At 51.8% G+C, this 24,110-nt stretch overlaps 1 protein-coding gene across 7 annotated transcripts in view; it reads left to right on the plus strand.

Annotated features, from left to right (window-relative positions):
- ADAMTS14 (ADAM metallopeptidase with thrombospondin type 1 motif 14) overlaps positions 1-24,110 on the plus strand; it is an 87,688-nt gene that overhangs the window by 20,672 nt on the left and 42,906 nt on the right. For all 7 annotated transcript variants that reach the window (XR_008426689.1, XM_053922792.1, XM_053922794.1 and 4 more), the window contains exons 3-4: positions 7,806-7,962; positions 13,781-13,971. Coding sequence is in view for 6 of the 7 variants with exons in the window: in XM_053922792.1 (XP_053778767.1) it covers positions 7,806-7,962; positions 13,781-13,971 (348 nt within the window). In the remaining variant the exon portion in view is untranslated. The remainder of the gene's footprint in view (positions 1-7,805; positions 7,963-13,780; positions 13,972-24,110) is intronic.

Below are 24,110 nucleotides of genomic sequence, written 5' to 3' on the forward strand. Positions count from 1 at the left end.
AAATGTTTACTTAGATTCTTTTTTTCATTTTTAAGTGGGGTTGTCTGTCCTTTTATTATTGAGTTGTATGAGTCCTTTATTTGTTCTAGATACAAGGCCCTTATCGGAAGGGCAGAGGCTGGTCTCTCACGACCTTGTGCACATGCCCAACCCCCTCATGTCCAGCTTGCAGTAGGTGCTTCGTGGAGACATAAGGCCATATTGAGGGAGGAAGGGATCTGGGCTTCCTGGGAGAGTGCTGGCAGGAGGGTGGTCCCAGGGTGTAGGGGGGTGTGTGGGGTGGAGCTGGCTCCCTCTCACCTGTCATGACTCAGAGATAGTGGCGCAGGGTGACCCATCAGAGGTTCTAGTACCTGCAGATTACGTCAGTGAGGCTTTCAGCTGACCTGACATCGACAGAATGATGGCTGGTGGGAGAGACGGGGAAAGGATTTGAAAAAACCCAGTCCCTGGGCCCACCGCTGCTCTTGATTTTTAGCTTGAGTGGCTGGGAACATGATGGTGCCGTTCTCTGGGATGAGGGTGGCTAGGGAGGAAAAGGTCTGCTTTTGTTTGTGTTTTGTATTTTATTTAATCTTTATTGTATTTTTTCCCTTTACCCTTTAGTCTCCTAATACCTCTTTCCCCTCACCAATCACCACACTGTCATCCATGTCCATGAGTCCTTTTTCCTTTTGCTCACTCCCTCCACTCCCTACCCTTCCCCAGCCCCAGATAGCTGTCATCCTGCTGTCTATGAGTCTGTCCCCATTTTCCTTATTAGTTAGTTTATTCATTAGGTCCTACATATGAGTAAAATCATGGTATTTGTTTTTCTCTGACTGGCTTATTTCATGTAGCATAACGTTCTCCAGGTCCTTGTTGCAAAGGGTAAATTTTTTTTCTCTTTTACAGCTAAGTAGTACTCCATTGTGTCAATGTCTCGTAGTTGTTTTATCCTCTCACCTACTGATGGACTTGGGCTGCTCCCGTATCGTGGTGATTGTAAATAATGCTGCAGTGAACGTAGGGGTGCTTATGTTCTTTCGAATTAGCGTTTTGGGTTCCTTCCGATGTATTCCCAGAAGTAGGATCGCTGGTCAAAAGGCAGATCCGTTTTAATTTTTTGAGATGTCTCCATACAGCTCTTAGGTCTGCTCTGAAGTCTGGTGTGCCCTGCAGAGGCCCAGGGTCTCTGTCAGGAAGGCTGGTGGACAGTCCTACCTGGACTCTGGGAGGGGTCGGGGCTGGACATGGGATTGAGGAGCTCTCTGAAAGCACACACACTGCGTTTAAAGCCATGGGATCAGGGGAAATTTCCAGGGGGCACGTGAGGCTGGAGGAGCTGAGTGAGACCAGGACAAAGAATTGATTGCCAGCTCTGGACACATGAGGTCACAGGTGGCCCGGATGAGAGCAGTTTCCAGGAAGTGGTGGCTCCAGAAGGCCCTGTGGGGTGGGTAGAGGGGAGGCATGGGACCTGGAGGTGGAGGCAGTGAGCATAGATACCTGTTTCTGCTTGGGAGGAAAGCTGAGACTGGGCAACAGCTGCCCTGGGCTGGGAGGGAGCGAGGGAGGGAGTTTCCCAGATGGGAGGTCTCTGGGTGCACCTGTGTGTTGATGAGAATGATCAGGAGAGGTAGCAAGCCTGGCGAAGCCAGAAAGAGGGTACTAACTGCCAGAGCTAAGTCCTCGAGGAGGTGAACGGGAGGTGATCCTGAGCACAGGGTGGTGCGAGGACAGGGGAGGGCCCTCCTGATGGTGTCTGCTTTCTCCTTGAGAATAGGAGAGGGTGAGGTCGGGGCAGTGTTGGAAGTCTAAGCCACTGGGAGAGCTGGAGTGCAGGAGGAACAGGGAGGCGGGGCACAGCCCCCGGCCAGCAGCACGCTCACATGAGAGTGGTGGCTGCTGGTTTTGGGTGAGACTAGCGTTTTCTCCATCAGTGTGTGGGCATGGAGTGGGTGGCTGGTTGGGTTGAACCAGGTCAGCGGCTGCTCTGGGAAAGTAGGATGGATGGGAAGGGGGGGAGAGTTATACATGTTTGCAGGGGAATTATTATGTATCTAGACCAAGAAGTCCCAGGTAGTGAGAAGGGGCATGAGGACTTGATAGGGGGCCTGGGGAATGACAGTGATAAAGTGGTGGGGTCACACATTGGAGGTCCCGATGAAGTTTAGCAGAAGTGGAACCAGCATGCTGGGGAGGTAAGTGAGCAGGGCAGAGGTGGGAGGGAAGGAGACTGCTGAAGTCAAGGGTTCTGAGGCGGGAGCAGGTGATGCAGTCCAGGGAGGGGGTCAGGGAGGGAGCGTGGCTGGCAGCGGCTGGCAAAGAAGCAGGTTGCTGGGTTGGGGGAGAACCTGGTGGAAGCCATTTCTGATTCTCACTCCCCTCCCAGTTGTGTGCCTCACCGCAGACTCCACTTGCTGGGTTTTCTTTCATTTCCTACAGTGGAACAGTTTCAAGCTGAATTTGCTAGAAGCCTAGAACCTGAGACAGCACAGCAGGCAGTAAAACTCTCGTAATGGAATTCCCAGAACAAGTTCAGGTCCAAGAATACACTCTCCTTAGGAGGTGGTGGGTTGGTTGGGTTGGAGGAGACCTGTCCTGCTCCTTTGTGTTCTGGGAGGCCCCTCATAGGCCAGTCTCGGAAGGAGGAGGAAGAGGAGGCCTGGTGCCACTGGACCTGCCATCTTGAAATACTTCCTCCTGGCATTCAACAAAGGCTGGTGAATCCGAGGGTGCAAATGTGGGTTCAGGATCCCCCTGTCCTGGAGCCAAGCCACGTGCCCCGTCTGGACCACAGGCTGGGTCCTTGCTTATTGTCTCAGCATTGGACTCAGCACAGATGGAGCGCCGCCCTTGTCCAAGCCTGGACTTTTGCATCGCCTAAGGACATGCATTCCAGTCTTTGGGGATGCCTTCCTGGGACCTTCCTTGGACCTCTCTTTGCTGGCTCTGTACCCTTGCCTCCCAATTTACAGGCAAGTACATCCAATTTTAGAATAAATGTGTTTGTTTACATACATACAGCCTAATTCCAAAATAATATGGCTCCAGTTATCCGCTAAAATATTTGGGACCCCACCCTGACGGCAGCTACTGGTGAGAACTGAACTTGCTCAGTCATGGCCCAGGGCAGGGCACGAGGTGGTTTCTACGCCAGCATGCAGCTCTCCTGTGACCCCTGACAAGTGTCCTTCATTCCCTGGAATTCTACTCTGGGAGTTGGGGGCTTCCTCTGAGGGGAAGCAGGCCTGGAAAGCCTCAATTAGCATGGCCTGGGGCCTCTGCATGAAGGGGCAGCAGAAGGTGTCACCTTTGCAACCGAAACAGTGTCACAGTGATATCAGACAGGTCTCCCCCATCAGCCAGTCGCCTCCTAGGAAAGGCCCCTCAAAAGCAGTTACATTGAAGGGTCTTGAGCTTGGCTGAAGGGCCAGCCTGCCCACTGGAGAGTTTCCATTCAGAAAAATAGTCTGAGGGTCTGAATAGTGTGTGTGGCTTAACTGGGTGTGATCAGCTATTTTTTTTTTTTATTGCATAAAGAAACTTCCTAGCATGTATTTTCTACCTATTTACTATTTCCAAAAGAATAAGGTAAGGGGGAAAACAGATATGGTTGACATTTCTTTTCCAACTAAGTAGAACTAATCACCCCCCTTTACTTCTTACACAGAAATCTGAGTTGATTTTAGAGCTTTAAAATTAGCCACCACTTTTCAGAAACATAAACATCTCATAAACTGAGAGGCGGGAGTAATTTGGCAAGGAGGCAGAGAGCCAGAAAGTTCCCTTTGCCAGTCTGTCTGCCCTGCGCGGGCCGGTTTCCTGGCCAGGCCAGAGCTGGAGGGGATCGTGGGCCAAACCCTTGTTGTGTTGTAGATGGGAAACCGAGGGCCCTTGTTGTGTTGTAGATGGGAAACCGAGGGCCTCGTGGGAGGCACTGACCCAGCCTGCGGCTGGATCTGGTGGCCAGGCCTGCCTTCCCGTCCCCTCAGAGGCTGAGGGGGCACCCAGGCCTGGACAAGAACTGCCAGTCAAGGCTGGACATGATGCACAAGATGGACAAGGAAAATTGCTGGAGAAGTTCTGCCCTTGATCCTGGGGTGGGGGCTGGTGGGACCCCCAGTCAGAAAGGAGCTTGAAATCTATTGTCCAGGTTGCATATTACAGGGCTGTCTTTGCCCTAAATAGTTAAAGTGGGTTGGGGAAATAGAGGTTGTTTAACCCTTGCCTGGGGAGAGGCTGGTGGGCAGCGTGGGGGCTGGACTCGCTGGAGCAGAGGAATGCTGAGGGTGTGATGAGCGTGGCGTGTGGGGTGAGAACCCTGTCCTGCTGGGGTGGGCTGCCGGGGGAGTGAAGGGCTCTGTTCCTTCTAAGGCTGTGTGCTGAAATCTCTCCGCATTCTCCCCCCACGCCACAGTGGGAGGAGGACTGGCTTCCAGGGGAGCGCTGTTGTTTGTATTTTTTTTTTTTTTTTTGCCCAGAGGTGGAAAGGGAACATCTTGCTTGCTTTGCAAGGTCAGACCAGACCAGAGGCTCAGGGATTTGCAAATGGGACAATGAAAGAAAAGTTTCTTCATTCCAAGGGCCCTGAAGGGCAGAAGCAGGGCCCAGGGACAGCCTGAGGTAATGCAGCCTAGTGGTTAAGAGCCACACAGAGCTGGGCTCTTGTTCTAGGCCTGTCACCTGCTAGGTGACTCTGGACAAGTTACTTAACCATTCTGAGCCTCTGTTTCCTTACCCATGAAACGGATCTGATATTTGTGATCCGTTTCCTTACCCATGAAACGGATCTGCTACCTCATAGGATTGTTGTAAAGACTCAATAAGATCTAAGTGTAAGTGGCAGATCCTGTTACTATGATAATCACACTCTTTATAAAGGGTAGCATGTAGGTACGTGTGCTTCAGCTAAGTAAAACACTGTATCCTCACATAGAAAAGATTGTATCTTGAGGGAGGGAGTTCTCTATCACTAGAGGCATCCAAACAAAAGTTAGAGGTACCCTAACTGGAGATGTTGTTAAGGCTTTGAAGCCCCAAACTAGGGCAGGCATGACGATTTTGAAAGGTCAGTGTAACCCATGATTGAGGGCAGGTAGGGGTGGGCTGGAAGGCAGTGCCTTGCAGCCCCGCCCAGGGCTGTGTGGATTATTCTGGAACCTGCCTGCATCATATAAGGCACTGAGATAGAGTGGCCAAATCGAGTCACTGGGTGGTGAGGCAGGGAATGCCTGAAGAATCCTCCTTCTATGGTTGGTTAACTAAGTCTCAGAACTGGGGAGGGCCATGCCAGGTGGCCCAGCGGGCAGGGATGGCTGAGTGGGGTCCTCTGCCTCCAGACCTGGAGAATTCCGCTGCCAGGCTGCTTCTGGAGGTGTGATGGGCAGAGGCAACAGAGACTGCAGTGCCTGGCGAGCCTGGTTTATATGACTTCGGTCTGGGTGAAGCACCAGCCTTCTGAGTTGTGCTGTGAGGGTCTCTTGCTTTGGTTGGCCTTGAACAGAGCAGGAACGGTCCCCCTGAGTATCAGAGGAGGGTATGACAAGAGGGGTGGGATGGGTGTGGGGCCTGGCTGCGAGTCCCCTCACAAGCCCTGTGGCCACAGAGCTGCAGTAGCTTTGCGGGGAATGCCCTGGCCCTCCTGCCACACAGCCCTGTGTTCCCTGAAAGACAGCCTTCCTTTGGGGATTCTGCTGGGCTGCCGCAGCAGAGGCCCTTCTACTGGGCCATGTTGTCTAGGTTCCGGCTCAGCCTCTGCCCATGAGCCTGGACTCCTCCCGGGTCCCCACACTGCCTTCATGCTTCCGCACCCTTGCCCAGGCCCCTACCGGATATGCCCTTTCCAGCTCAGGTGGGCTTCTTCTGCTCCCCCAATAGCTTCTCCTTTCCGATGCAGTTGTCACCCTTCTGCTGGCCATGGGGGTGTAGCAGGGACTGCGAGTCCCAGGGTGACCATGCGACTCAGGCTGGACCAACCACAGCCTCCCCTGGGCTGTGGCAGGTGGGGCTATGAAAGGAGAGCCTCCTTGTCTCTGGTGGTGGGCTGGAGACGTGTCTACGAGAGTGGGCTACGTAGCCCTGTCTGGGGGAGCACAGCTGCTGCAGAGGGTGCTGAGAGGAGGGTGGACAGGGAGCTGAGTGCCTGCCCCTGCCATACTCTGTCACGGGGCTAATACGCTGCACTTGGGACCGAGAGGGTTCAAGTTGAATGGCTGCCCCTTGCGCCTGAGAGCCTGTCGGATCCCCGCCCTTCGGTCAGACCTGCCCACCACAGCTCCTCTTCGGGCCCTTCCCTCCAGGCGATGAGCAGCTCACAGCCGAAAGCTGGGCTTTATTTATGATGTTTCTCCCTGACCTTGGCACATAGCAGGTGCCAAGGCAAAAAAGTAAAATCGCTTTGGATGAAAGGAAGTATGCACAATATAAGGTTTGATGTTGACATTTTAATAAGCAGACGGGAGGGCTTTTGCAGACAACTGAGTGTTGCCTTACGAAATAGTTACCTTGGGGAGCCCCACACTTATTCCGGTATAATGCTGCTACTTTCCCCTAGAACGTGTTTGGCCCCGATTGGGTCAGTTTGTGAGCCACAGAAGGCAGCCGTCTTCGTTTTGATCCAAAGTGGGGTTTTCGGTCTGACCAAGAGCTCCAGCCGGAAGGGACACTAAAAAGACTGGCCGCTGCTGGGAGGCTCCCTAGGTGTTGGAGGGGGGTCCCTGAGAAGCAACCTCAAAGCAGGCTGGGCGGGAACACTGGGGAAACTGGTGGGTTTCAGGTTCATAAAGTGGCTGCCTGGGGAAGAGGCACCCCTCCTTGGATGGGGAGGGCCCAGCACATTTATAAAAATGGCCTCTTCATCCTCTGCTTTGTGTTCACAGCTGTGTTCCCAGCGTCCGAAGCAGTGTGGGTATGCAGTAGGCACTCAATAGATAGTTGTCGAAGGAGCGAGGGAATTCAACAAATACTTATATTTGTTAGGATCGCCTTCCATTTTCCAGGCACTGTGGTGGGGGGTGGGTCTTACCCCTCTTATGGGTGGACCCGTGTTGGGGGGGTGGGGGCTGTGCGGCGGCACACACGTTCACACACATCTAGTTAAAGGTTCAGTGCCCGGGGATTATTGCCTCCACTGGGGCCTAATAGCATGTGGGCTGGGCTTGGCTAAGGCTGTATGTTTTTATTTCCAAGGCCAATACCTGCTTTTTTTAAAAGAGACTATTGTGATGCAGGCAAAAATTAGATTAAAAACAGAGCGCACTCCCGGGGCACTATCCCGGCTCGTTTACAGTCAGCGAACAGCTGCTCTCCTGGCCCGCATGCACACGTGCCTCAAATCTGAAATAATAGCACTTTGTACCGGAGCGGGTACCCGCTCCCCCCTTCAACATAATGAAGCTTTACCGATAGGGTCTCCCCTCTGCCTGCAGGGAAAGGCAACCCCCTGCGACGGTGGTGGCGCTTCAGGGTGCCATGTGGCACCCTGGTGTGTGTGTATGTCCCTCATGGCAGTGGTCCCCCCTTTAAACACTGGAACCCCTCGTTCACGTGGGGCGTGCGTAGCACCCATGAGCGGACAACACCGTGAAAATAGGTCTGCTTTCCCTGTAACTGGCACAGGTTCCTTCCCACGGCTCCTTCAACCCCTCCCAGCGGCCTGCTGGGTGCCAGAGCTCCCCCAGGGCCCCAGGGGGAGAGCCTGCCTACCTGTGGTCGCCCTCACGTGGTCACATATGTGTGCACTCACTAATGCTCACTCGTACTGTGCCATGTATTCATGCCTCTTCTCTCTCCCCCTTCTGTTTGCCGTGCCCCTGGTTCAGGCTGGCCTCATCCGTACAGATGTCACCGACTATTTCATTGAGCCCCTGGAGCGGGGGCAGCAGGACAAGGAGGCGAGCGGGAGGACACACGTGGTGTACCGCCGGGAAGTCATCCAGCAGGAGTGGGCAGAGCCCGGAGGGGACCTCCACAATGAAGGTAAGCTGCGGGCAGGGCCCCAAGCTCTGCTTCTGCCCGCACCTTCACGGTGTCTTTAGGTAACTTCGGGCCTTAAACCTCTCAATGCCTGGCCGTAGGCTTCTCTGTAATGTGGGCCTGGGCCATGCAGACCTACTGCACCTCTGTGCCCAGGGCTTTTAGAGGCTACTACAGCTGGCTGCAGCTGGGGGCCGGAGGAGCTACCTGAGCCCCCTGAACGATAGAACCTGGGGCTGCAGCGTTGCTTTGCAAGGCCATTTCTCTGCCCAAGTAGCAGGCGGAATGGCTGCAGTTCGCTCTGTCCCCTGACGCTCAACTCAGCCTCCAGGAGCCACAGGAAGGAAGTTCTTAGGACACTTGTAGGGAACCTGCCCTGTGTCAGGGCATCAGGGTCAGCTTGGTGCCCACTAGACCCCTTTAAACCCTGTCTCCAATGCTGTCTAGTGTGCGACCCTAAGCAAGTTACTTACCACCTCTGAGCCTCATTTTCGAATCTGTGAAGTGGGAGGGCTCATTGTTTACCTCTGAGATTGTATGGATTAGTGATGGTGGAGCTTGGCACATGGTGGTAGGTGCTGGATGACTACTAGTCAGTTATCAGGCTGACTGCTGACAGGTTAGGGTGAGACCCCCTGTGAGCAGAGGTGTCCCTGTACCCTGGTGAGCAGCACAGCACTCAGGACCCATGGCTGAGCGAATGAAGCAATGGATGCAGTGTGAGCTGGTCCCAGGCCCGTGGCCAACTTCATAGTCCCAGTTCGCCTCGTCATGAAGACTTCGGCCAAGAGGACGTGAGAAGGCCCTGGGTGGAAGCCCGCCACGAGCAACCACACCCTCCAGCCAGGGCCCTGGTGGGGTTGAGCATAGCGTGAAGGAATGCTTGAAATCCGGTTGTCCTCACATACAGTGACTCCTTTGAAGCTCCAGCTGCTCTCCATGTTCCTCATAAGGGGAGCTGCAGCACCGGCACTAGCCCAGAGGAGGAGGGCCCTGCTGGCCTGCGCTGTGGGGTTGGGGCAGGGGGCTGGGCAGAGCCTTGGGGGCTGGGTGGACTGCAGGGGCAGGGTGGGGACCTGCACCCTTCACTGGATCACAGCCGGGAAGAACGAATAGCAAGGCTCATTGGGCTCCGTTTTATTTGAGGCCAGTTTTGAATCAAAAATCCATAAATCCCCTTTTGGGGAGAGGCCCTGGGGAAGTTCTGCTCGTGGGTCTGAGCCTGGAACCAACCCTGTGGCCAGCCTCCATCTGTGGCTGGGAAGCCCGGGTGGACCACTGAGCTGGCGGAGCTGCAGTTCCGGCCCAGGGACTCCGGTGTGACTCCCTCTTGTCTGGCTGCCTGCGGCGATGCCCTGCCCTGGGCAGTGGAGTTCTGCCTTGGAAAGGCAAGGGGCGATGGAAGAATTTCCTGGAAACCTGTGACTCTTACTCTGTGTTTCAGACCAGCAGTGGGTCTGAGCCCAGCGTGTGGAGAAGTGTTTGTGGGTGCGCCTGTCTTCCATTTACCATTCTTCATGAAGATGAAAGGTTTTGCCTCAAGTCTTTGGGTTTAGTGCTTGGCACACAGAGAAATGCCTCAGAGGCCCAGGCCAGCTAGTCAGCGCCTGCTTAGCCACAGGAGACAGGCTGTTGAGGAATCTCCCCCAGCTGAGCGCCTTCCCCGTCTGTCTGTCCCCATCCTGCCCAAGTGTCAGCCCAGCTCAGATGCCCCCTCCTGGATCCCTCAGCCCCTGGGATTTCTCCCAGGACTATCCCCTTCTTCCAAACTGGCTGGGGTGGGGTGTCCTAGAGGACAGACACCAAGTCTTAGTGATGTTTGTGTCACTCACGTGAGCTCTGCTGTCCTGTGGGGTGTGTCCAGCTCTCCTCAAGGAAGGAAAGGAGGCGCCAAGGGCCTACCGGACTGCTTTCTAGCTGCCTCTCAGCGGAGGCGTGTGAGGTGCACCGGTGAACCGGGCCCGTGGCAGGGCTCTTCCTGTTGGCTGCGCCTTGGCTGCTGCTTCCTGAGGAGTGCATGCATGCACGCCCCATGCTGACACTCAGCTGTACACACTTGCTCACTCACGTGCAACACACTAGTCATACCTCACCCACTCACACTCAGTCACACAGCTTACACATTCACTCATACTCATTCACACATGCTAATACCCACTCACACCCCCCCACTCACACCCCCCACACACTGACACTCTCCCATTCACACACCCCCCCACAGTCACACATCTCACACACTGACACTCACCTACTCACACTCCCCCACACACTGACACTCACCCACTCACACCTCCCACAGTCACATACTCAGCACCCCCCATGCCCTTGATGGGCTCCAAAGAAGAGTTAAGTGATTCTCTCTCAAAGGCTCTGGTGGGAAATCCAAACCGTTCCAAGTACTGGGTAGAGACTCCCTTAGCCTGACCTCCAGGTATGAGCTGGGCCTCACCGCAGGCCCCCGGGGGCTTCCCTGTGGACCCTGCCTTGACCTTGCAGGGTATGCCCTGGACGTTCCCATACTCCTAGCGCTACCCTTTCCTTCCGTAACCCATGGTCCTGCTCTCTGTCACCCCTTCCCACCCTCCACTTCCTTCCTGAGTGCCAATAGGCCATGTGTGCCTGTGGCCAGGGTTCCGGCTCCCAGGCTGGAGGCTGGGGCTGCCATCTGCCAGGGCAGCCGGCCAGGCTGGGGCCTAGGGCTGCTGTGTGTGTGTGTGTGTGTGTGTGTGTTTTAAACTGTGATGAAAGCCACCATTTTAACCATTTTAATTAAAGTGTACAGTTCAGTGGTTTCTTACTACATTCACAATATTGTGTAACCATCACCACTATGGAGTTCCAGAACATTTCCATAATTCCCATAAAAAACCTCTGTACCCATTTATTAGCAGCCACTCCCGTCTCCTTCCGGCCCGACGCCCCGGCAATCAATCGCTAGTCTACCCTCTATCTCTACACATTTGCCTATTCTGGACATCTCGTATAAATGGTATTGCAGAATATGTGGCCTTCTGGGACTGGCTTCCTTCATTTAGCACGCATGCTTCCTCCGCGTCGGAGCCTGTTCGGCACGTCACTCCTCTTTATGGCGGGTAATGCTCCGCTGTGTGGGCACAGCACAGTTTGTTTATCCGCCCGCTGATAGCCGTTTGGGTTCTCTCCGTATTTTCTGTTACGATCGTGCTGCAGTGAACGTTCGTGCGCAAGTTTTGGTGGAACATGTGTTTTCGATTCTTTTCGGTGTATACCTAGGAGTGGAATTTCTGGGTCCTAGGACAGTTCTGTGTGTAACTTGCTGGGGAACTGCCAAACTGTCTTTCAAAGCAGCTGCATCATTTTGTATTCTCTGGAGGCTTCTTGGGTGGGCTCACTGAAAGCCTCCCAGCGGCCTGCTGCCCCCATCCCTCCACATTTTGAGGGTCACCTATTTTGGCCTGAAGGGTGAGAGACACATAGAAGAGGGTGTGGGTGGAACATCTCTGGGATCTATGGCTGACGTCAGTAGGCCCTCTCCAACTCCCCTCGCTGTTTTTGCTGAGGGAGAGATATTGGGTGGGCCCTGATAGGGAGTGATAATGGGAGGGGGGCAGATCTGAGTTTACATTCTGGGCTTCTGCTGTCAACTTGCTGTGTGACCTGGGATGAGTCAGGTAACCTCTCTGAGCCTCCCTTTGACAGACTTGGCAGGGAAAGCTGTGAAGGTCAAGTTCCACGTTTCACTTGTGGTATGTGAACCTTTGGGCACTGCGGAAGGTTCTCCCCACTCCACGGAGCGAGCCATCATCCCTTCTCCTCTCCTCCTGGGGGTCCCCCCTCCTCTCTCCCAGGAATTTGTCTGTGGGCTGCTGTGCACACTGTCGGGCTTGGGCCCCAGGGCTGCCAGGCGCTCTTGTGCAGTGTCGCCTGTGAAGAGGGACACGTTGGTCTTGGGGGCAGGTAAGAGCAACCCGGGCGTGAGCCCTGCTCGCCAGGCTGTGATCGCCCAGGGGCTGGCTGCCCTTTTCTGGTTTCCGCCGTAGGCCAGTGGCCACACATTTTTTTTCAGTCTTTAATCCAGTGCTTTTTCCCCTTTGCACTGTAACTCCCTAACCACAGGGAAAATAGACAGTAGTGCCGAGTCCTGTGGCTCCTGTGGCCCTGTCCTTGGATTTCAGTTCCTCAAGAACCCGTCAGCAGAGGCGTAAAGGCAGAACTTGGGTCTCCGCAAAGGTATCTTTCGACTCATCCCTGAGGGTCGCCCACACTGTGGGTAGTGTCTTCACAAAGTTGCTCAAAAGGATTTTGCAGGGATGGTTTCCTCTGCTTCCTATGCTCCAGCAGGTTGTCCTGCTTCCTGTCTGGCCCAGTTTAGATGTCCCCTCCTCCAGAAGCCTCCCTCGGCACCCTGGTCCTGCTTTGGGACTTGGTGTAAAAGCCTTTCCTGGTCAGTCCTACTCAGGCCCTGACATTACTGTGTTATCACAGCTGGCATCTCACCTGTCACCTGCACATCCGCCCACCCACCATCCACTTTCCTGTAGCTGTATCCTTGGGTACATTCTAGGATTTTAGTGGTGGCATCTTTACAGCCTTGGCCCTGGCCCACTCTCTGCAAGGTCACAAATAACTGTAGATAAAATGAATGTTCTTAGAAATCAATAGTACAAATATCAGAACTTCAGGGTGGGATGGCAGGAAAGGCATTAAAAGTTAAGACTGAAGCTTTCTTGAGAGACCCCAGGCTTCTCTCTCACTTTCTTAGCTTTCACTGTAGTGTCCTCATGCACCTTCATTCTACTGCCCCAACAAATGTTTCTTCAATCTTCATTCAGACTATGGTGTCAATGACTGATAACTGTTGAAGGTGTTGCCTTTATAAGTAGCAGTATACATAGTAATGTTAGAGAGCATGGTCTTTTGCTGCAGATAGACCTGGACAAGCTACTTTGAACCTCAGTTTGTTCACCTGTGTAACAGGGACAATAAACTGATAGAGTTGTAAGGACTGAATTAGATTAGGTTAGATTGGGTAGATTAGATTGGGTAGAAATAAGGCCTATGGACCAAAAATGGCCCACCACTTGTTTTTGTCAATAAAGTTTTATTGGAACACAGAACCACGCATTTGTTTATGTATTATCTGTGGCTACTTTTATGCTTCAATAGCCAAACTGAATAGCTGAGATAGAGGCTGTATGATTCACAAAGCCTAAAATATTTACTACCTGCAGAAAAAGTTTGACAACTCCTAGATTATATAATAGAAGTTAATAAATCCTAGTTATATACATATTTGTTTTTAGCCAAAAGCCAAAGCTGTGGTGGTGGAATTTTGGGTCCCCGGCAGTGACTGGGCTTTGAGAGGCTTGGGACATACTACAGAGGTGCCTAAAATGTCACGCATCGGCCACAGTGATATTGCAGTCTTTTCTTTATCTGGATGTTTCCACCTGCTGTCACCTTTGATTTTTATAGTAAGCTTTGGGGCAGGAGATCAAGGATCATCCGTGCGCATGTCACGGGGAGGGAGATGGGGTCCAGAGAAGTGAAGGGGCGGGGCTTGGCAGGACGCGCAGTGAGATTGGACCGGGGAGGAACGGGAACCCAGGGCAGTTCTCCCTTCTTTGCTGCTCCTTACCTCAAAGGCAGCCATGCGTCTGTGCCCGGAGAAGGGCTCCCGCTCACGAATGACTTGCTATGTAACAAACCCTCGTGCTCCCTGGGGTTGCAGAAGCAGGGAGTGGGGCACGTGTGACAGGGGCAGGGGTGGGTTGACGGGCAGTGTCACAGTGACAGCCCCTTATGCGGATTTGACCTCGGTCTCTTCTCATCCTGGTTCCAGCCTTTGGCCTGGGTGACCTTCCCAACCTGCTGGGCCTGGTGAGGGGCCAGCTGGGAGAAGTGGAGCGGAAGCGGCGCCATGCCAAGCCGGGCAGCTACAGCATCGAGGTACTGCTAGCAGTGGACGACTCGGTGGTGCGCTTCCACGGCAAGGAGCACGTGCAGAACTACGTCCTCACTCTCATGAACATCGTGAGTGTCCCTGAGCCTTGGGGCTGGGGGACTGGGCAGGGGTAGGGTGGGACCGCCGGAATTGGCCTAAATGCACTGTTTCTCTCAGGCTTGCGTTTTCTGAGTGGACTTGGGGAGTCTCTCTTTGCTCCTTGGTCCAGTTGGACTCGGGCTCCGTGAGGAAATGGGCCTGAGTGGGCCTGGCATCCACCCCAGCCTGACCTCAGCTGTACACACGCTAGTCCCTGGCAAGCTGGAGCATTTGGACAGTGGGTTCTGGGCTTGGACACATTCCGAGTCTAGGTCAGGAGTGGCTAGTACTTGCCTGAGACTTCTCATCCAGAGAAAACGTGCAATGCCAGCCTGGGATCCTGGCTAGGTGCTCTCAGCCTGCTGGGGGGTGGGCGGAGGGTGGGCTCAGGCCCCCACTGTGGGCCTTGGGTGTTCACAGAGACCTGAAAAGCAAGGAAAATGAGGGTCACAGGCAAATTTAAGGCCGGTGAAGCAGAGAGCTGCGCCCTGTCCCAGGTGGGTGGTGGCTGCTCACCTGCTGCTGGTAGCTGTCATGGAGACATGCAGGTCATACAAAGGTGTTTCAAGAAAAGTCAGAAATGCAGTTGTTTTTAGTACTTTTAAAAAAACCTTTTATGGAAAACTTAAATCCAGTTATCGAAGTGAAACTGCCAATTGCTAAATGTTAAAATGAATAACCATTGCGAATGCCAAACAGAATCTGTCTATGTACCGCGTGTGACCTGTGAGCGCCTCAGAGCGGGCGCCTCTGCGCCAAAGCGGCAGACAACAGACACCAGGAAGGGAAGGAGGGGGAGGGAACACGTCAGAATGTCAGAGGTGGGCCCCCCCCGCACTGCTGCTCTTCTGGCATGAGGCCTCCGTCAGATGTGCGTGTGGCTGTGATCCTGGGAAGGGTGAGAGCTGGTGTAGGTGAAAGTGGGACCTGCAGTGGAAACTCTGCCGGCCACAGCCAGATGCTGGGGGAGGTGGGCAGGACCCCAGGTTCTCTCCTATGAAGCTGGGCGAAGGGGGTGGCACTGTGGAGGGGGTGGAGACTCAGCATGCCGAGGCACTGTGGAGTCTGGTCAGGACGAGGCAAGCAGGGCAGCGGGTGGGCAAATGCCGCCTCAACAGGAGACAACAGGGCAGAGGCTTCGCCTCCAAGTCTGCTGGTGACAGCTTAATGGCTCATCATAGATATTCATCCAGAACAAAAGAGCTGAGAAGGAAGATCCATATGCATGGTGGGTCCCAAAGAATTTGAGCAGGGCCTTTTTCAAAAGCCAAAGGCTCCAGCCCCTGTATGGGCCTCTACTGGCTTTAAGATTAGGGTCCTCTGACCTGAGGCCCATGAGGAAGTTGGCTAGCTGCATTCTCATGCAGACCAAAAGATGACTGCAGGTGAGCCAGGGCTGGGATAGAATCACCTTACACTCAGTCTAACATGGGCGGTTCTTGGAGGCTGTGACGGACATGCAGCCAATCACAGTACTGCATAGAGAGAGCGTTAGTGTGGCCAAGAGCGTGGGCTTTGGGGCTTTGGGCTTTGTCCGACTCTTTTGACCTTGGGGGCAAGTTCTCAAGAGTCGCTTTCCCTGCTCTTAAACAGCATTAACAATACTCACCATGCAAGGTTTCGGGGAGATTAAACAGCACATAGCATGTTACCTTCCATAGCATAAGCTCCCAAAAGTGGTTGGGGATGGTATGGCTCTCATGAGGGGAGTGGTAACACACTTCTGGGAAGTCAACAGTCTGTGAGCAGAAGTGTCACCCTAGTGGTCCTGCCAGTCCCCTGGAAACATTTGTAGGATAAGAAAACAGCACAACACTGCCTGTGCTGTCTGGGGTCCATAATCTGGCCACATGGTAGGCGAGGTGACTGCTAGGAGGGCATGCCGCCAGCCCCTTGTTAGCTGTGTGACCTTGCACAAGAGACCTGACTTGCTTTGGACTCTGTAGGTAGTAAATGATGGAAAACTAACTCAAACTAGATTAAGAAAAGCAGGGTAATTTATCGGCTCACTCGTGCGCCAAACTGTGGGAGGGACATGATGGAGCTGGTTGTAAGTGTAACTGTTACTAGAGGCTTATGTTCCCTTCTCTCTATGACATCCTAGTTCTCTCTAACTTTAGTATGTGACAGATTCTGGCCTTTAACGACATCAGGCTGACTCCTATCTCCATAGCTCTGTGGCCAGAGACAAAAGAAGTTTCATCTCTGGTTCCCAGGTAAAAATTCCTAGGGCAGGACTCTGATTGGTCTAACTTTGGATCACATGACCACTCTTTGGACCAATCACTGTATGTTGGAGAAGGAAATAGAATTTTTCAAAGGAAGAGAGGGACTAGACATAGGATGGTCACTGGAGAAGTAGTTCTGGGATGGCCATATACCCCAGTTTGTGTCAGCTACAATATTTAACTTCTGAGAGACTCCATAGTTTCATAATACTATCTGCTGTTGGTTTTTTTGTGAAGGTTAAATGTGTATAAAGTATTTAGCACACTCTTGGCACACAGTGAGCACTCAAGTTACGTGTTCCATCGTTCTAGCCATACATTTGTCTTAAAGTGTGTGTATAAACAATTCTTTGTCTAAGTCTCTGAAAGTAAGGTCCTGGAGGGTGGGGACTTTTCTTCTACTTTTTTGAACCCCAACCGCACACAGCAGAGTGCCTGACACCTGATAGGTGATCAGTACATGTGGAAGGTAATGGTGTCTATGGGAGGATTAGGGGGTCAGTATCCACTGAGATGGGAAAGGGGGAAGAAAGCAGGTTTCCATCTGAAACGCCAGCATTAGGAAAAAGGCAGGGGTAGAAATCAGCTCCAATTACAGGAGCCCCAGGGAAGAGAGGGGCTGCCAAAAAGTCTGCTCCTACCACCTCTTTGTTTGGTTATTAATTCTTCTATCCTTTACGGAGCATGTGGTTTGGGACTGAAAGAGCAAAGACTACCATGTGGGGCTGTTTGAGAAAGAGGGAGAGGGAGAGAGGGAGGATGACTATGTTAGAAACACATCTACCTCACTGGAGCACTGGACCACCCACCCACATTCTATAAATAACTGGCTCAACCTAAGACCACACAGCTGACCACACAGCTGAGTACTATTCCCATTAGTGGGAGAGCCAGGTTGGCCCCAGTAGCCAGCAGGTGGGAGAGGAGGAGGAGCAGGAGAGGGGAAGAGGTTAAAGAGGCCCTCTGGTGCTGGGAGTCTGGGTCCAAAGCTGGGGCTGAAGAGCCTGAAATAAAAAGAAAATTAAAATGATGTGTGTTGAAGATTGTGCTCTACTCATTCATTAATGAGGGAAGCAGGCAGAGTTATAACGTGTTCAAAGAGAACCAAAGAACAGAAACATTTATAGATCAGGAATGTTGAAATGAATGTGCAAATACAGACAATATTGGTGTTTTTCATGGAGTGGAAGGGAAGACAAAATTTGCATGCCCGTAGACAAGAATTTTGCATTACCCTCAGTTATCTACAGCTCTCTCAGTTGTAAACAAGTTTCCTGGAATCAGATTCAACAGAGGCTGAGAGGTATGCTGTGGACAATACATAGTTTCCATGAAATACAAATTTTTATTCCCTGATTGCTAGGTCTGGACTGGCTCCCAGGTCAAGAGCCCTTTTCCTGGATGTCAGGGCATCCGACTACCCATCTAAGTTACAGGCTCCATCCTGCTCCTGGAGCTAGAGTGGTGGCAGCCTCAGTCAGGACACTCCCTGGATTCTGGCTTTGTGACAGTCCTAAGCAACTAAGTGATGGGTCCCCCACTTTTTCCTCCCCTCCCTAGCCTCACTACCAACTCTCTCTTTCCAGATTCTGGCTGGAGAGTAGGGGTGTGGAGAGAAGACCTAGGGTTGGGATGGTTGGTGGTGGGCAGTCTGAGAAAGACCAAGCTCCCATGGGCCATGTGCTTTAGTTGTTCTCGCGTCTTTTAGAGAAACCCTCCTGTCTGAGTGCTTCCATTGAGCATTCCATTGCTCAGCTTCTCCTTATATATATCTTGGTTGGTATGAGGGGGTCTGCACATTCTGGTAGGGTGGGATAGGCTTCCTGGAGCCCCTTCAGGTGGCCTCACCCCCCAGTCTGAGCTATCATTTAACTCATTTGTTCAAAGCCAGGTACTGTCCTGCTTCAGTGTTAAGCATTGGGCAGGGGTGATTTTTTTTGTCAGGGATCTGTGTTTGCAAGTGACAGAGACCTAACTCACACTAGCTTAAACCAGAAAGGTGATCTTAAGCCCTGACAGTACCCACAGAGTCCTACAAGAGCTGTGGGACCAGGCAACTTTAGGGACCACAGGGATTATGGTTTCATGCCCGTTAAGACACTCTCTCCTCTTCCTCCCTCCCTTGTCTCTGCTTGGTGATATCAACTGACAGGAGCCAGACTTTCTCCCCATGGTGGGAAATGGGGCTCCTTGCAACCCCAGATTCTGACCCTTTTGCTGTTAGGACCCAAAGGCACAGGGATCCTTCCTGCTCTTCTAGGGAGGATTGGCCTGGATTGGGTCATGTGGTCATTCTGGACTAATTGCTGAGATGGGATGGTTGGCTTGGAGCCCCAGTGGAGCCTGGTGGTGTGTAGGGGCAAGGTGGAGCAGGATCTGTCCCCGGAGAGCAGGCAGTGAAGAGTCCATGTAGGAAACATCCAAACCGTACACAGCCCGCATGGTGAGCTCACCTTGAGTACCAACCTTGGATAACGGGAGGCTGTGCCACTGGACCCTAGAGGACACCTACTACATTAGGCCACTCTATCAAGCCTGGGAGATGTAGCAGCTCTACCTAATACCTAGAAACAAACAGGGAATTTGCCAAAATGAGGAGACAAAGAAACATGGCCAAAATGAAAGAACAGAACAAAACTCCAGAAAAAAAACTAAACTAAATGGACATAAGCAATCAATTAGATGCAGAGTTCAAAACACTGGTTATAAGGATGCTCAAGGAACTTAGTGAGGACCTCAATAGCATAAAAAAGATCCAATTAGAAATGAAGGATATACTAATTGAAATAAAGAACAATTTACAGGGAATCAATAATAGAGTGAATAAAGCCAAGAATCATATCAGTGATTTGGATCATAAGGAAGCAAAAAACAACCAATCAGAACAGCAAGAAGAAAGAAGAATCAAAAAAAAAAAAAAATGAGGACAGTGTAAGGAACCTCTTGGAAAACTTCAAGCATACCAACATTCTCATCATGGGGGTGCCGGAAGGAGAAGAGAGAGCAAGAAATTGGAAACTTATTTGAAAAAATAATGACAGAAAACTTCCCTAAGTTGGTGAAGGAAATAGACATACAAGTCCAAGAAGCACAGAGAGTCCCAACCAAGATGAACCCAAAGAGACCCACACCAAGACACATCATAATTAAAATGCCAAAGGTTAGACATAAAAAAGATAATCTTAAAAGCAGCAAGTGAAAAGCAGTTAGTTACCTACAAGGGAGCTCCCATAAGATGTCAGTTGCATTCTCAAAAGAAACTTTGCAGGCTAGAAAGAATTGGCAAGAATTACTCAAAATGCTGAAAAGCAAGGACCTACAACCAAGATTACTTTATCCAGCAAAGCTATCATTTAGCATCAAAGGACAGATAAAGAACTTCCCAGACAAGAAAAAGCTAAAGGATTTCATCATCACCAAACCAGTATTACATGAAATACTGGTCTTCTTAAGAAGAAGAACAAGAAGATCAAAAATATGAACAATAAAATGGTAATAAATACATATCTATCAACAATTGAATCTAAAAAACAAAATAACCAAACAAACGGAACAGAAACAGAATCACAGATATGGGCAATGTTTTGATGGTGGCCATATGGGAGGGAGAACAGGGAGATGAGTGAAAAAGATGAAGAGATTAAGAAGTACAAATTGGTAGTTACAGAACAGCCATGGGATGTAAAGTACAGCATAGGGAATAGAGTAGCCAAAGAACTTACATGCAGGACCCACGGACATGGACAACGGTGTGGGGATTGCGTGAGGGAGTGCAGGGTCTGGGGGGAGGGGGACAAAGGTAGAAAAATTAGGACAACTGTAATAACATAATAAAATATAATTAAAAAAATCAAAACCCGTAGAGAATTTTTATGAGCTTATTTGAGCCCAGCTGACAACTGCTGGGAAGCAAAATTTCAACGAATTGAGAAAATGCCCTGGAGAATGGCCATTTTTCAGCTTATTTTATACATTACAATCAAAGGAGGAGACGTGAAGAGGGTAAATAAAGGGGGCGGGAGAAAGCAAAGTGGAGAGATCTCTGGAATTGGACAAAAAGTAAAACAGGTATGTACTTCTTTTACATGGGTGGGCACAGGGTAGTTAATTAACATTAACAGCACAAAGAGACGGAATCTGGGAAGAAGGTAGCAGTGAGGAGTTCTCCGGTCCTGTGCTCTGCTGCGGTGCGTGTGCCCTGAGGGGTCTGGGAAAGGCCATCACTCTGACATTTCAAAGGCATGTTATCTTATTTGAAAAGACAGTAGACAGGCTCACTTAGTAAAGATGGACCTTCTCAAGGAAGCTACAGGCCAGGATGTGACTGCTCACGGTGACGCACTTTTAGTTAGGAAGTTCTGTATCCAGACCTTCCTCTGTGGTTGCTTGCTGTCTCTGCGTCTGTAAGGCCACCATGCAGGCCTCCGCTGAGCGTGTCAGGGTTAGTATGTGGCCCCTGTTTTGTTCACAGGCGTGTGGACGAAGAAGTAGCTTCCATGATAAAGGCCCGGCAGGAGTAGAAAACAGTAGCTCCTGCCCTCAGGGCACTGGTGCTGCTGTGTGTCCACGAATGATTGTAAGTGACATCACTGTAGAAATCATTAGAATCGTTTTTTGAGCAACCACTGGGAACCAGACTCCTAGTACTCATGATCTCATTTACTCCGTCTGCCCCTAACCCTGTGAGAGATCGCAGTAGCCCAGTTTCCTTACGCGGTAACTTGCTGGCGCCCCCTCTGGTCAGCGGAGGGGCTAGGGTCTGCGTGCTGCTCTGTCGGCTTCAGAGCCCACCCTCTCCCCTCCGCCTCAGCACAGAGGTCTGCAGCCTCGTGCCTGGTGGTGCTGTCCATGGCTGGCGACTCAGGTGACAGAGAAAAGAAGCAGCTTTTCCTCTACCTTCTTAGGTTCGGTGTCTGGGGACCTGCGATTTAAACTGACAAAAGACAGATTAGCAAGAGAAAAGAGTTCGTGTATGTGTGCAAAGTGAGTGCTGTGGGAGTAGTTGGTCACGAGTAACTCAAAGGGGCAGTTAGAATGGGGCTTCTGTATCTAAATACGGGGGTGGTGGGGGAGTGTTCTATGGGGAGGACAAATAGGTTTGTTTAGGAAAGACAAATGGGGTCTAGGAGAAAAAATGGGAAATAGGAAAGTTTGTGATAATATTTGTTTAAGCAGGTACAAGTGGTCTGTCTTCTTTACGGCCATGAAATCCCCTTGGGTAAAGGACCCATGGTGACCTGTGTCCCGGTAGTTGCTGCTTTGTCCCATGAGGGAATTTCTGAGAAAGCCTCTCTCTGCATCTATTAAATCTCAAATGACCTTAGCTTATGATAATCTTTATACCAACTCTGGGTTCTGAGTCATTCCCCAGACAGGCTAGGGACAGGACCTCAGGAGCAACCCAGGAAATGAAGATTGTATGTGTGCCTGTCCTGGAGGGGCCACGACCCTGTGCCACTCCCTGTAGTCCCTGCTTGCAGTGGAAACCCGCACTTGTGCGTTTTGGGCCCCTGTGAGCCCTCGGCAAGGTCCCCACCAGACCCCTGACTGGCCCACTCTGAAGCCCTCTAGAGACGATTCTGGGAGGGTCCGCTCAGGTGACCTGGGGGTTGGAGGGGCTGCCCCTCAGGGCCTTGGCCAAAGGTGAACCCTGAGGTGTAGGGCAGAAGGCAGTGAAGCTGGGAAGGTGATAGGGGGAGTCAGCAAGATCCTATTCCCCAAGCAGAATATGGGGTCTCCCCTTGCACAATTAGAAGAGATGTTTTGGTGGGTTGTATGAGGAGCTATTTCTTTCCGAAGAGAAAAGTGCACTTTTGGAACTGGGTGTTCCACTGCCTTGGCCAGATTGAAATGGGGTTAATTCAGAAGGGTCTAGTTAAGTCCCTCAGCCCCGGAGCTGTAAGAGCTCATATGGATGGTGGTGGGGAGCAGGTGGGAAGTTCTACTAAGTTCTTGAGGTTCGCAATGTGGAGGCCAATTGCCTTCCAGTCCCTGGTGCCCCTCCTTGTGTCCCCAGAAATTTACCGTAGGAGGAGGTAAGCCCGTGACCTGTTTCAGCCCTCTTGACCACATTAATGTGTTCCAATTCTCACCCTTGACCTCTGACCCATGACTGACAATCTTGGCCAAGGAGCTCCTCCACTTCATCCTCACCAAAGACTGTGCCAGGAGCACCTGCCTTGGGGACTGCTGTTCCCATACCATTGGTTCCACCTTCCTTCCTTCACAGCCTACCGGAAAGTAGGAGAGGAGGAGAGTAAGTTCTTTTCGGAGGTTTCCGAAGGGTGTTTGAGGCTGGTTGTGCTCCTTCTTGGCTTGCCCTTGTGAATGTGAGAACCGAGAAGGGCTCAGATGCATGAGGGGTGCATTCGAGGTAGAGCTTCCCATGAAGAGACCCCATTCCTCTGGGGGAGACAGGCTTACAGCACTGAGCCGGCCACGCTTAGGGAGCTGTTGCTTGCAAATCAGCTGCTGCCAGGGGGAAAGCTGGCTGGCAGGCGGGGTTCTGGCTTCCCAAGGTTCAGAGGACAGCCAGCCCCAGTTCTGGCCCGTGGAAATGAGCAGATGGGCGGCCGACTGCCTCTCCCTCCCAGGGGTCCAGCAGCTCATCCTGAGCATTGTTTGGGAACTTTTATTTGTCTGGGATGTTTAAAGCACTAACTCCCTTAGGAACTTCATGAAGCCAGTAAAAGGGTTTCCCTTTGCTCTCCCCTCAGTGCCCGCCTGTGTCCATTTCCGATCCTGATTTCCAGGGCCAAGGCCAGCTCTGCGGGATTAGAGAGATGAGATCGGGTTCCCGGAATGGAGGGCCCCATTGTGCTAGCCCAGGGAGGAGGGGGCAGCAGCCATTAGTGAAAGAATCAAAAAGACTGCAGGCCCTCTTACTACAGCTCTCGGGGACGTCCTCTCTCTCTCTCTCTGGTTTTTTTGCATTGACCTGGGATGTACTATAAATATTCATGCAGCTCCAGATGGTAGGCAAGTACTCCTTGTTCACCCCTCCTTCACATGTTGGTGGGCTCGGGATAGACTTGTTTTTCTCAGTTTACCCATGCCTACTGGGTCACTTTCCTTAAGGCTTCTTCAAATCTCAGGACTAGGGAACCATTCGAGAGCTTTGACATATAAGGGCTGTATGTACGGCATTTAGTGAGTGTGTGGTGTGTGCCTAGCATTTCAGACAGACTCTTGTTTTAGAGGCTTTGGTCTGGCTGCAAAAACAAGCCTCGGTCCCATGGAATAACGGGAACTGTTGAAAACAGCGCTGAAGGAGTGGAGAAGAGATGGCCATCTCTATGCACTGGAGGGGAGAGGCAAGCTTTCTGGTGGGTGTTGGAGCTGAGCCAGCCTTCGAGGGAGGGGGTTTTGGGGAGGTGAAGAGCAGGCAGAGGGAGTGTGGCGGTGGCGGGGTGGCAGGGCAGGGTTGTGGATGCAAGCATGGGAAGGTTGTCCTGGGTATACAGGAAGGTGATGGGTGTACTTAGAAGTCTCAGGGACTAAGCTATGACAGGAATGCCACCAGGCATTAGCATGGGCTCTTGTGTAGAGAACATGTATGAAGAACAGTGCCCAAGAGTGGCATCCAAGGCGGATTTGGGGGCAGAGAGGATGGACACCAGAACCCAGCTGAAGCTGTGATGGGCCAGTGTAAAGGCCTGAGAAGCAGGAACTCTCCAATCTATCTTGGGTATCTCAGATATCGCAGTTCCGTTCCAGTACCTACGACCTGTCAGGCACAGGGCTGGCAACTGTACAGATGGGCTCCTTGAATCCTCACTGCGGCCTTACACGGTTGGCACTCCTTGACCTCTGTGGCTCTGAGAAACCAAGTGACTTGCTCAGAATCTGCGCAGCTAATAGGTGGCAGAGCCAAGATTTGAACCCAGATCTGTCTGGTTCCA

The sequence above is a fragment of the Desmodus rotundus genome, chromosome 4 (genome assembly GCF_022682495.2).
Source record: "Desmodus rotundus isolate HL8 chromosome 4, HLdesRot8A.1, whole genome shotgun sequence".
NCBI classification, from domain to species: domain Eukaryota; kingdom Metazoa; phylum Chordata; class Mammalia; order Chiroptera; family Phyllostomidae; genus Desmodus; species Desmodus rotundus.